At 62.7% G+C, this 12,736-nt stretch overlaps 3 protein-coding genes across 3 annotated transcripts; all 3 read right to left on the bottom strand.

Moving 5' to 3' along the window:
* Window positions 1-1,141: 1,141 nt before the first annotated feature.
* LMJF_24_0470 (conserved hypothetical protein) lies at window positions 1,142-2,404 on the bottom strand (the record flags this gene model as incomplete). The annotated part of the gene is made up of 1 exon (XM_001683512.1): window positions 1,142-2,404. One exon carries the CDS (start codon window positions 2,402-2,404, stop codon window positions 1,142-1,144), a length of 1,263 nt encoding a protein of 420 aa, XP_001683564.1.
* Window positions 2,405-3,166: 762 nt separating this feature from the next.
* LMJF_24_0460 (putative ubiquitin-activating enzyme) lies at window positions 3,167-3,997 on the bottom strand (the record flags this gene model as incomplete). Its single annotated transcript, XM_001683511.1, has 1 exon — window positions 3,167-3,997. The coding sequence occupies one exon, from the start codon at window positions 3,995-3,997 to the stop codon at window positions 3,167-3,169; it is 831 nt and encodes a 276-aa protein (XP_001683563.1).
* Window positions 3,998-7,469: 3,472 nt separating this feature from the next.
* Window positions 7,470-11,573, bottom strand: LMJF_24_0450 (hypothetical predicted transmembrane protein; the record flags this gene model as incomplete). Its single annotated transcript, XM_001683510.1, has 1 exon — window positions 7,470-11,573. The coding sequence occupies one exon, from the start codon at window positions 11,571-11,573 to the stop codon at window positions 7,470-7,472; it is 4,104 nt and encodes a 1,367-aa protein (XP_001683562.1).
* Between the last annotated feature and the right edge of the window lie 1,163 nt (window positions 11,574-12,736).

Below are 12,736 nucleotides of genomic sequence, written 5' to 3'. Positions count from 1 at the left end.
ATTGCCGTGGCCCTAAGGTGTGCGTGTGTGTCTGCGTGTGCGGGGGAGGTGGGCACTCACACGCCACGTGAGATGCGTGCGCGGGGAGAGAGGGAGAGGAAGACGACCGAGGGGAGGCGGAATGATAGAGAAATAAATAGATGGCGTGAACAAAGGGCGAGAAGGCGCGAGCACGTGGACGATCAGCAGACACGCAAGGCACGGGGCCGAAGCAGGCGGGGGCGCGCAGGGCGGAGGGAGGGGGCGAGGGGGGGGGAGGGGAGAAGTCAAAAGACTATACTAAAAAACCTACTGCATGTAGATGCGCGTGCGTGTTGGCGTGTGTGCAGATGCAAGACCCAGGGAAAGGGGGATGAGGTGGAGAGGTGGGGATCGGCGAAGACGAAAGGTAGGCGGCAAAGCCAAACATCAGAGTGCGGGGGAGGCGGCGAGGGGTGGATGCAGGCAGGCACGAGGCACACCCTTTCCTGCCCCCTCTTCCGCATCGCAGACTTCTCTCGCTCAGTCATCGAGGCTGTTTATGGGGGCGCTTGTGCGAGGGGTGAGAAGACGGCTGAGAGACCATGAAGTGATGCCTTTCGCTGCCGCACATCAAGGCGGGCACGGAAGCGGGAGACGAGGTGCGGCGTGCGACCTTTTCCTTGGACATTTCCGTTCCTTGTGTGTGTGTGTATGTGTGTGTGCGTGCACTCTACGTCAGCAGGTATATGCGACGACGACGAAAAACAAAGGTGCGCCGATGCGAAGCAAAAGGACGACCATCGCGATCCATCCCCACACAGGCGAAAGAGGTAGGGAGGGATAGTGGTGCACGCCACAATATGGGTTGTATGTGCCCGTGTTCTGCTTGTGTCTAAGCGCCACGATGAGAGAACGAGATGAGCCTCAACTATCGATATATGCGTGACGGATGGTGCGATGCCTAGACGAGAGGGAGCGCTCGCAGTGCCAGATTGTTCCGACCGTGCTTTTAACATTTCCCCAATACCAGGCTTGCAGGGCTCGCTGCCGCTGCCTCATGCGACCCACTCCCCCTTTCTCTTTTCTTGCACTCTCCATTAGCAGCACCAGCGTGCCAAGCACGGCGGAGCCACGGACCGCTGGCCGAGGCTGGTGTAGTGCTGCCTGACCCCTGATTCTTTCAACCAGATGTGGTGGGGCCGTACTCGAGGTTCACAGGCCACTGAGCGCCACGCCAAGAGGACCGTGCCGACGAAGACGATAGAAATGGCGGGGTTCGTGTGGTGAGGGGGCGCAGGCCGCACATGCCTGCCGTGAGCGATGACTCTCGCCTGTTCATGCCGACGCCCATGGCCGGCGAAGTGTGCGCGGGCTGCTGATTTCTTGTTTCGTTTTGATGCAACTGATGTCTCGACGCAGGAGCGGTCGTAGCGAAAAATGTGCCGGGTGACTCCGGTGTGCGTCTTAAGGTGTGCTGCCGCTGCATTGTTGAAGTTGAGGCGGATGCAGATCGGGAGGCCTCCTCAGCAGAGACGTCGTGGTGCAGGTGAGGCGGGGTCCATCTCTCATGCGAGAGAAGATGTGATGGCGTCGGTGGCGAAGACGCCTTGGGGAGTCGCCAGAAGCTCGGCGACGGCACCACGTAGATTCGACGCAAATGGGGCGTCGTGGCCATGTGTGCGTCATCAAACATGTCTGAAGGTGCCCGGAAACCTCTACAGGAGCTTCCGAGGGAGAGCGCAGATCGTGCTTGTCGCCGGGTCGGCGGGTACTGCCGAGCTTCCGCTTGGAAGGCCGCCGGCCTCGTCACGCTCGCAGAGGAAGAGAGATGAGGCAGCGAGTAAGATATGCTATCCAGCTCACGCAGCCCCACCTCCTCAGACAGATGATATGACAACATCGAGCACGCATCTACCCGCTCGTACCAAGCGACGACATCGTCCAGGTTGCTCTCCTCCGACGCCTGCTGCACATGCGCCGGGAGGAGGGAGGTGATGAGCTTGAACAGCTGCGCGCACGCGTTGGTGCTGTCACGACCGCGTTCTTTTGGATAAACGCGGTAAAGACGGTTCGTTGTCACCGTACGCTTCTCCCGCCCAGGGTGGTTGTAGTCCTCCGGCGATGCCGCCGACGGCACCTCCACATGCAATTCAACAGCGTGAGCCGGCACAACGTGACGCGCTTGAACGATGTCCTGCAGGTGAATTACTAACGCGAACCCTGTTGCCACCACACGGAGGAGAACTTTGCTGCGGGTGATCACCAACACTACATTCCTCGCCTCTAGCGGGCGGAAGCCCGCTTCCACGAGGATGAGGTCACACCACACGCTGTGCTCTCCCGTGCCGGAGGAAGGCTTACGATGGGCGAAGAGATCTGCCTCGCGTTGGCCGCGGCTGCGCGTGTCGCCGGGAGAGAGACGGTGAAGACCTTCACCCCCCATTGTGAACGCTCTCGACACACACACACACACACACACACACACGCACACACACACACACACACACACTGGACACGTGCAGGGAGGGAGAGCGAGAAGGAGTGGTGCCGTGCGAGAGCGGAAGGGCAAGCAGAACAAAAGCAAAGCCGAAATTGACGCTTGTATCCACATTGACGCGGGCAGGTGCACAGCCTGCAATGCAAGCGTTGTCGAGGGGGGACGACGAGACCGCAACGCCGTGAAGGTATCTCCACGTGAGATTCCATGGAGGCACACCAGCGAGGGAGCTGCCGGGTTGCCTGCGCTGACGGTGGAGAGGGGGAGGGTGGGCGTCCTCGTTGTAAACGATTAGCGGCATAAAGTCGAAGCGATCCGTGGACCGATCCCCCCTCCACGGTGCCCCATTTTTCTGCATCTCATTTTTGTGTGCATACGCAAGTCTGTATGCCTCTAATGTGTAAGAGTACGTCAAGCACAACATAGCCCATTCTCCTGCGCCGCCGACACTGGAGGACGCGTCTGTGTCCAGAGGTATACCTCGACCATGCGTGCACGAATTCTTATGCGACTTTGCTTGATTAGCCCTGCGCGTGCAGGCCGGCTCAAAAGTGAGCCGAAAAAAGGCAAGGAAAACTAAATCCCCAAACACGGGCAATCACGTCAGCGGCTACATCCGCCCTGCCCCCGCCCCGCCCCTCCTGCACACCGACCATGCTGGCACAGCGGCGGAAATACCGTCATCCGTACACCCGCCGCCCCTTCCGGCTACGTCGTGGGCGGCGTCTCTTTGCGGCGCTTCTTGAGCGCCCGTTTCTGCTCCTTACGCTCACGCTTCCGTCGTTGCTCCACCTCGGCGTCGTGTGCCGCCGGGTTAACCGCGCACCGCAGCACCGCCGACGCTAGCATGAGTCCAAAGAGAGGTGGCATGTGGCTGATCGTCCCGTTCATGGATCGATCACGGCCACCGGCTTCCTGCCGCTGTGGCTTCAGTGGCGGTATACCCTTCTCCGAGCTATGCACGACAGTGACGTCACCGGGCCCAACGCCGTGCTTGCGCAATGCTGCGCGACACGCGCGCGCGAGTCCGTCATTCTCCGTCGAGAATAGGTCGCCGATGGAGACGAGCGACGGATCAATCCGACCACCCGCGCCACAGGAGGAGTAGGCGCGTATTTTCAGCTTCACTGCGGCAGCGAGAAGAGCCACCTTGCAAGTCACGCTGTCAATGCAATCCACCATGAAGTCGTACCGCTGGCGTGAGAGCACTTCCTCGGCGTCCTCAGATGTGATGAAGGCGTCAAGGGCGACGATGACGCAGTGCCGGTTGATGTCCCGCAGGCGCCGCGCAAGCTCCTCCACCTTGCTCTTGCCGATCGTGCTATCGAGGGCGATCAGTTGCCTGTTCTTGTTTGACGAGGTCACAACATCGTAATCGACAATGGTGATGCTGCCAACACCGGCCCGCACAAGAGCCTCGGCGCAGTGACCGCCAACGCCACCTGTGCCAGCGAGGAAGATATTCGTGTTCTGCAGCGACCGAATTCCGTCATCTCCAATCAGGATTTGCGTGCGCTCGTAGAGGGCCGAGTTGAGCATCGAAAACAGCTACACATGTACGTGTGTATCGCCTATGCACTCGACAAGGGGATGGCACAAGGCTGAGTGATGATGCTCCGAACAAGAACCGTCAGCCGCTTGCAATGCGTGTACGATGGGTGGACATCCACAGCCTATAGCGCACAGCCCAGCGTGAGAAAGAGCGCCGCATTGAGAGGACGGGGAGGGGGAAGAGGGGGAGCGGCATTAGGGAGAGGGCACAGACACTGACAGCAAGCGGGGGGGGGGGATGTGGTAGTTGCTGTGGTGGCTGGATTGCACCTCCGCCAGCGTTTCACCGGATGGCTCTTCGCGTCTTATCACACAGAGCCGGTATACCGGCCCCGTCAATCTCCGCTGCTCATGCGTGCAGCTTGGGCTCTCTGTTTCTCTCTCGCCCACGCGAGGGGTAAAGGAGGGTGGTGTGCAGCATGAAGAGCGTAAAAGGGAGACAGGGTCGACACAAATCAGACGATGGCGTGCTCTTGGCTTTCGCTGCGCCACGGTGCAGTATTTTCAACATTCTTGGCCGTGCCCTCTGCACCGATCTATTCCTTCCCTTCAAGATGCGCTGCACTGCCCCACAAAATGTAGGTGGCTCAGCAGCCAAAGCCCACGACGATTCGTCCTCCATGCGCGCGATCAGCTCACGCTCTGGGGACGCGAGAGAGGGTTCGCCGCGCGGATCCGATAAGCGATGCGACGCACCGCTGACACAAACCCACCCTCCTGAACCTCTTCTGCGCAGAACAATGTTTCGGCAATCATGGGCGTCACCGTCTCTGACGGTGACGCTGACCCCAATTGACCAGGTTAGACCCTGGTCCACGGCAGCGCACCAGCGCGCACCGGTCGGTGGAGTACGCCACCTGAAGCACTGGCTGCGTGTGGACCTGAGCACGAGCTTGTTGCGCACCGTACCCGAAATCGGGATTGCAGCGTGACAAGGCTCAAAGTCAACTCGAAGCGCCCACTTCCTGTTGTGTGGCTCTTGTCGCCGCGCCAAGCAAGACGGACATGACACCCACGACATCTCTTGCTCTTCGCCAGAACGCATTGAGGTGTGGGTCCGTGGTCGGGCAGCGGCGTCCTTTCATCTCTGGAGCGACCCAAAAACTTTACGCTGTGCACCTTCTCCACCCGGGAGAGCCCTTCTCCATCGTGCCGTCAGTATTAGGGAGGCGCTGCCCGACCCTTCGCCACTGCAAACGCCGGCGCGGCGTCGGCCATCAGCAGGCGGTGCTTTTGCCCTATCCTCGACGCCCGGAGACGGTCAAAGTGCCTCTGCGCTGGATGCGGGAAGTCCCGCGCCTCGGGCAAACTCGCTCGCATCACCTCAGCAGCATCCCAGTCCAGTGAGGCAGCTGTCTAGACGCCAAGGGGGGGGGGAATTCAGAAAGCAGGGGCAGAGCCGGCACATCACGTGCACCCCCGCAAGCGCTGGATCGCGCAGAGCACCTCAGCCGGCTCCACGCCGATAATCTTCAAAGACGAGGCCTTCACGCCGAATTCGCCTCGGCGCAGAGAGCGGTGCTGGCGCTGACCAGTGCGGCCTGCTTGTGTCTCGGGAGAGTCGTGAGTTCCTGTGCCGGGACGCCACAGGCCGCCATACACCATACGGCAGCGCCGCCGTCGCGTTCTGCTGCCGCAGCGACGTACGCAGCAGATTGCATATCTCCGTGAGACCTAGGAGCAACGCGCTGCGTGCGGGCCGCCGATACGAGCACCCTTGCTGCGCCGCGTGGTCAGGGGGACAGCGCCATCACGGGCCGCCCAGCGTGTTTCCACTCCTTCCTGCTCCTGTCCTGGGTTATGGGGGGAGCAAGGGTGTTCGGCCGCGAAGCGGGTGCCTTGTGCATAGGCCAAAGCCGGAGGCAAGCGGCCGCTGCCGGCCCACCTGCTCCCCTTACAGGCACCTGATGTGCAAAACAGTGGACGGTCATAAGCAGACCGCAATCTTCGCTGTACCACTGCCGTCGCGCGCATGCGCTGTGAGAGACTGATAAGCCCGGCCCCACCGCGCGGAGCTTGCGACGTGGCGCCTACGGTACGCCAGCTGAGGGCGCAGAACCGCACGCGGTCAAGACAGCGGGCATGCTGTCCCACGCCTCCTCCAAGATTCCCGCAATCCGATGCGACCGCAGAACATGTGGAAGGTACAGCGCACCCACGACCTGCTGGCTTGCTGGCGAAGAGCACGAGCCCGTTCGCGCCGCCAAGCACGGCATATTGCATCGCAGCGCAGCGCCGCACGGTGCGGGAGGTAGCGACGGCAGGGAGTGTCAAGCTCCACACCGTAGGCCTTGCCTGCATGTAGATCACCGCCCCCTCCCAACTGCGGCGCGAGAAGTACAGCACCTCCACCGGTAACGTGCCGTTCTACTGGCGATCCCGCGCCCCCCCCCCGCGCCTTGTTGGCGATGATGCCGTCGCCGCTTCAGGAAAAAGCTCCTCGATCAGGTCGTCTCCCCAACGAGTCCTCCAGAGTGGCCCCTCCGCCACCACCACCACCACATCTTCCGGGGTACACCACTTCGATGTGCTTCACCTCCACATTATTAGGGGAAGTAGGGGGGGGGGGGCGGCTACGCACACTCGAGAGAAAAAAGGATAGAGAGAGAGAGAGAGAGAGAGAGGAACACGCAGAGACGGGAGGATAGCAGAGAAAGAGCTCGCGGAGCGCACGAAGCATCAGTGCACACACCAGCACATCCCAGCAAGGGAGCGCAGAGCGGATGAGATCGAGGAGGCTCTAGAGGGCACTCATCAAGCAACCTAACGTTCGAGATCCGCTTATCCGCTGGACTCTCCGTGGGTAACTCCGAAGAACAACACGCCCTTTAGCCCCCTTCCCTCCAGATACACCTCGGCTATACCCGCACCCCTTGACGGCGTACGTTCATCGCCTCAGCGAAGCGCTGCGTATCCTTTCATGTAAGCACACAGCCACGCGGGCGCATGAAGAAAGAGCGAAAGCTACGCAGGAGAGATTAAAGCTGTGTATAATGACACAACCTGCGCGCCTCATCGTCGCCGACCAACCGCATCACGGAATAAGTGTGCATCATGCGAGCCTGTCGGCCTCTGCAGGAGAATGCTCGCACCGCCGTGGCGGGCACGAACCGCTCCCCTTTCCCTCTGATGGTCTGCTGACAGATCCTAGTCTCTACACGAGAAGAAGAACAGGTCACCAAAGCGCCTCAGCGGTGCACTGCAGGATGAGGAGAGTAGCAGCACCGCTACCGAAAGCGCGCCGCGATGGACACCACGTATCACGTCCTTGCCTCACTCGCGCTCCCCCCATGAGTTCCTTTCCCTGCGTCGCCGTGCCCTCAAGCGCAGCAACAACACACACAAATAAACAACAAAAAAGAACAAAGGCCTAAACGACACTTCGCCGGCGCAACCGCCTGCTTGCACACAAGGCGCGTCGAGGTTCCATCACAACGCATGGCAGCAGCAGCAGCAGCACTCAGAAGCCCCACTGCACCATCTCCTTCATGTCCTCCATCTTGTCATACGGCAGCGGCATCCCGCTCAGCAGGTCGTGCTCGGAGGCGCCGTGGGCCCAGTGCGTGTGACGCACCTCCGCATCCGCCTCCGACAGCACCAGCACGCTCGCAGCGAAGTCCCCCGCAGAGGCGGCCTCCTCCATCGGCACCACCGCGGCGACCGCGGCCGCCTCCGCTGCTGTGGGCGACCGCACCAGCGACTGCGCGGCGGCGTCCAGCAGGTGCTCCGCGAAGTCTTCGTGCGCCAGCAGCTCGGCCGGCACGGCCAGCGCGAGCGGCAGCTCCGTGAAGCCGCGTGCACCGGTGTGCAGCGTGCGCGCATCGATCACCAGCGCCTGCACCGCGCGCAGCGCCACGCGCCGCCCTCGCAGCTCCACCAGCGCCGGCGCCTCCCACTGCTCCACCGCCACGTCCTCGCGCGCCAGCCGCAGCCCTGCCACCACCACGTCCGCCACGCCGCTGTCCGCCGGCAGCGTCACGCGGCGAAGCCGGTCAGCCGGCAGGCTGCAGCGAGCCACCGGCAGGAAGTCGCGGTAGCCGTGTCGCCGGTCCGCACGCGCCGCGCGCAGCGACACGCCGTCCGCCGGCGGCACCAGCACCTGCACCACGCGCCGCCCGCGGAAGTTCGGCAACGCATGCCGCAAGCTGCGCAGCAGCGGGCAGAAGCCCTCCTCGTCGTTGCTCACAAGGATCAGCGGCACGTGCATCAGGCGCTTGAAGTTGACGTCCAAATGTGCAAACTGCAGGTCGCGCGCACCGCTCTCCCCATCAATCTGCCGCGATACCCGCAGCTCGTCCGTGCCGCCCTCGTCCCCCGAGGTGCTGCGCCAGTGTTGCTCCAGCAGCATGGGGGTCGGAAAGAGCTCCTCCAGGAAGTTGCGGAGCGTTTCGCCGACCGCGTTGCTCGAGAACTTCGAGTTGATGTTCGTGAACGGCTTGACCCCCTGGTAGCTACGAATTTTGTCCATTGCCTTGTCGTTCAGGTCATCATCGTCACGGAACTCGTGGTACCTCGCTGATTCCTCTGCCTCCGTAATGTAAGTGGCCGGCGCGCAGCCGTCCTCGTTGTCCAGCGCCACGTCCGCCACCGGGAACACCGGCGTGTCGTTGCCCAGCGGCGACAGCCCGGCACCGCGCTGCATGCGCCACGCCTGCTTCGCCATCAGGTATGGCAGGTACTGACTCGACGCGGCCCACGGGTGCCGCAGCATGTGCGCCGTGTGCGTCGATGGCGGCAGCAGGTCCATCGTGGTGCGTTTGCGCTCCATGAACATGTTCAGGTTGAGGTCCGGTGCGTAGCGCTTGTGGATGTAGCCCCACATGTTGCGGCACTGTGGGTAGGGCGCGTGGCTGTCGAGCCGCATGCGGTACTTGCGCAGGCGCGGCTGCGTCTTGAACACGCGGTGCGTCGGGAACTCGTGTCCAGCGAGGCGCGCCGCCCAGACTTCAAGGTGCCGCATTAGCTGTGAGCAAGTGTCGGAGGAGCTGGCCGACCGTTCATGCACAAGGTTCATCGTGTGGAGCAGCTGCGATATATCCGTAATGTCGCGCGCCAAACCGGCCCACGCCTTCGCTGGCGGCACCGGCTCCGGTTCTTCCTCCATCACCACCACCTTCGCGGTTTCGAGGTAGTAGCGCGGAGCGATGAGGTCTGCTGTCACGCGGTCCAGCACGCGGCGACCCCAGTGCACGAGCGCCGGCATCTGCGCCTTGCCTGCCCACGTCCACTCGCTGCTGCCCGGCGTCGTAGACGACGGAGGCACCAGCGCAAAGGTGCCCGCTGCATCCGCGGCCCACGCCGGCTCGCCCTGCGTCGACACACGCGGCATCGCACACGTATCGCGCGTCAGCGTTCCTTCAGCGGTGCCCCACGCGCACTCCGCCCACGCGCACACAGCAGCGCTGCTGTTGCTCGCGCACGCCGTGCTTGTGGCCCTCGCGCCGCCTCTCGGCGTCGCCACGCTGCTGCGCGCGTCCACGGCAGCGGCGAAAGCGGCCCACGACGCACGCACGACGCCACGCCGCACCACGGCTGCCTCGCCCTCCACCGACGTCAGGGCGGTGGCAGCAGCAGCCGGCTGCACAAGCTCCTCCAGGTCCGCGGGTGTCTTGTCCAGGTCACGGTGCATGAGCATTGTGTTGAACACGAGACCTCGGCGAAAATACTCCTGGTTGCTTTCGTTGTATATCATAGGGTCATCGATGCGGATACGCAGCAGCGGTCCACCAAACTCGTTCACGAAGTCGGTGATGTCGACGTCCTTCATGATGAGGTAGTCGTCGTTCATGTAGATGAAGACGGAGGACGCGTTGCGCAGCCGGTACACGAAGGGCTCGACGACGTAGCTGTTGACGGTCGTCAGCGGCGCGGGCGGCATCAGCGCGCGCTGGTCCACAATGTGGATGCGCGTGTAGTGCAGCGTGCCGGTGTGCGCCTCCTTCACGAAACGCGCCTCGGCCGTGCCGAGCACCCTCGAATCGTCGCCGTCAGCAGCATCGCACGATGCCTCAGCGCGCGCCGCGGTCGCCGTGGCAGCGGCGTAGAGGGAGCGCATGAAGAAGTTCTTGCTGTGGTTCAGCCACAGCGGCACGTTGCCGTACGGCGCCACGACAGCCATGCGGCCACGGTGCCAGCTGCGCGTGTGTTCCAGCAGCCCGCGCATGCCGTGGCGCAGCTCGTCGCAGTCTGCGTCGATGTCGTCCGGCTTCGCGCTCTCCAGGTCCGCACCCAGCGCGCGCAGCAGCTCCATGTTCGTCAGCGTCATCTCCGGCGGCGGCAGTGGTGCGTCCCCGACGCTGCGGGGTCCGTTCGGGTGCGTGGCGGCCCACCACAGCGACGCCTCCACGCGCTTCATCGCGTCCTTGCCGGTGCCCACGTCCGCTAGCAGCTCCGACATGGCGCACGGGCTCGACGCCGACACGAACAGCAGCTCGGCGATGTAGCGGCTGAAGGCGTCCTCGGCGATGTGCGGCGCCTCCGTGTCCGTGTCGGCCGCGTGCTGCATCTCGCCCCACAGCAGCTGCACCGATGCGATCATGTTCCAGCACTCCCACGTCTTCGCAAACGGCTTCGTGTAGCTGCGCGTGATGTCGCTGCCATTGACGTAGGAGTAGATGAAGTCGAGGTGTGCGTGACGCTGCAGCAGCTCGTCGCGCGTGTAGCGGCGGTAGTGCGTGCGCAGCCCCTGGTCCGCCTTGGTGAAGTCCGCGTCGGCGTTGCCACTTCTGCTGGCGGTGGCACCGGCGGCTGCTGCAGCTGCGGCTGCGTGCGGCACGGCGAGAGGCCGCACAGTGAAGTTGAACGCGCCGTTGACGGCGTGCCGCGGCGCAGCGTCGCCGAGCTGCCAGTTGGTCTCGCCGTCGAGCCACGGCGACGGCGCCAGCGGCGTGCCGCGCTGCACGCTCCGCGGCGCGGCGCAAAAGGCCTCGTAGGTGCTACGGCCCACGCCGCTGCGCCGCCGCTCGTCCACGCGCATGCCGCCGCGGCCGAAGGTGCGCACCACGTAGCGGTCGCGCTCCACGTCGTGGTGCATGTACGCCGCGTGCGGCGCGCCGGTGTAGCCGTCGTAGCTGCTGGCCGTGGGCCGGCCGCAGAAGTGCGCCAGCGTGCGGTCCGACCGCGGCCCGTACGGGCTCAAGGAGCGCGGGTCGTGCACAGGGGAGACAAGCGAGGGCCCCATCGACGTGAGGTCGAAATGCGTCTCCTGGTAGGTCCAGAGTTGGAGGTTGGGAGGCCCGTTACGATAAGTGTAAAGCCGTTCGATACCTAACAGAACGCAGTGAACCGTCAGGAGAGTGGCGAAGACCGTTGCATTCAGTGGCCAGGAGTTGTATAGCGTCATCGCCATCGCCTTGGCAATCCGGTGCCAGCTGCGGGGTCGTCGACGACACATCTGCAAAACATGTCGCACGTCTTTCATTCGCAAGCGCGCCGCCATACGGGCTCTCTGATGCCACTTGTGGATACGAGCCCATATGACAAGAACGACGGCGCCTATAAGAAGGAGGAAGCAGCACAGCGTCGGGTGGCGCACGTACAAAAACTTAGCGGTGGCCACCGTCATTGAGACCGTTGGAAAGACCCGCGGTTGTTCGCGTCTGAGAAAGGTGCTCGGGCTGCCTGTGAATACCTTGTGGCGCCAGTGTGAGGTGTGTGTGCGTGTGTGTGAGAGAGAAAGAGGGATGGAAGAGGGGGCGAGAGAGAGACCGACAGACAGAGAGTTACACCAGTGCCACACCCGTACTAGTGGAGCCCGTCCTTTCTTTTAGAAGAGCAACCATACACACACACACACACACACACACACACACACACACACAGCTACACAAATATGTGTGTGTGTGTGTGCCGGTGCTTGTGTGTCCAAGCGAGAGTGCGGGGATATACGTCCGTCCAGCTGCCCGTCTCACTGAGCAGAGAAAGTAAGGGAGGGGGGTCCCGGACGGGGAGGTGGGGAGGGAGGGAGGGAGGGGGGGGGGCGTACTCGGGAGACACTGAGAGTGGGAATGACGAGAGAGAGGGCGATAGCGAGAGAATGGGACCGCCCATGATGTCACTGGCAGAGGCGGGCAGGGGAGAGAGGCGCCCTTCCCCACACAGAGCCAAAGATATAGCAAAAGATGGGAGGAGGTAAGTAGCCCCGACACAGGAACAGAGACGTCATCGCCTCCACACACCGGACGCCAAACGGAAAACAAAAGCCTCACCCCTTCTCTGCCCCCCCGGTCTTGACCGCACCGTCATGCCCCGAGAGAAAAGAGCACGGCGATACATACAGAGACGAAACCAACCGACAGAGGTCAGGCAGGGACGGGGTGCGCACGGGGCTCACTGGCGGAGGGACGGAGAGGAGGAGGTGAGTTGGACAGAGAGCGAGAGTTCGCAATCAGCCCTCACTGTCCGAGGCGCGCCTTCACGATAGTATACGCACACTATCTAGATAAGCATTCATACAAGCGCTTTTGATGGGCAACGATTTCGTGTCGAGAAAACCTCAACTGATGCGAAGTGTGGCCCTCTCGCTGGACTGCCTCTCTCTCTCTATGCGTGCTTCCCGACTCACAGCGTTGCACGTGCTACCTGGACAGTGAGAGGCAGGAAGCAGGTATCCGGGACGAGAGGGAGAGGTGACGGGACTGCCGAAAGAACGCACCGCGTCAAGGAGGCGGGGTGTGTGCCCGTCCCTCTCTTGACCTCATACATCTACGCCAGTAGGCTGTGCGTGTG

Source organism: Leishmania major, chromosome 24 (assembly GCF_000002725.2).
Source record: "Leishmania major strain Friedlin complete genome, chromosome 24".
NCBI lineage: Eukaryota > Euglenozoa > Kinetoplastea > Trypanosomatida > Trypanosomatidae > Leishmania > Leishmania major.
The sequence above is the reverse complement of the archived record's forward strand: the minus strand, read 5'-3'. Positions and strand labels throughout refer to the sequence as shown.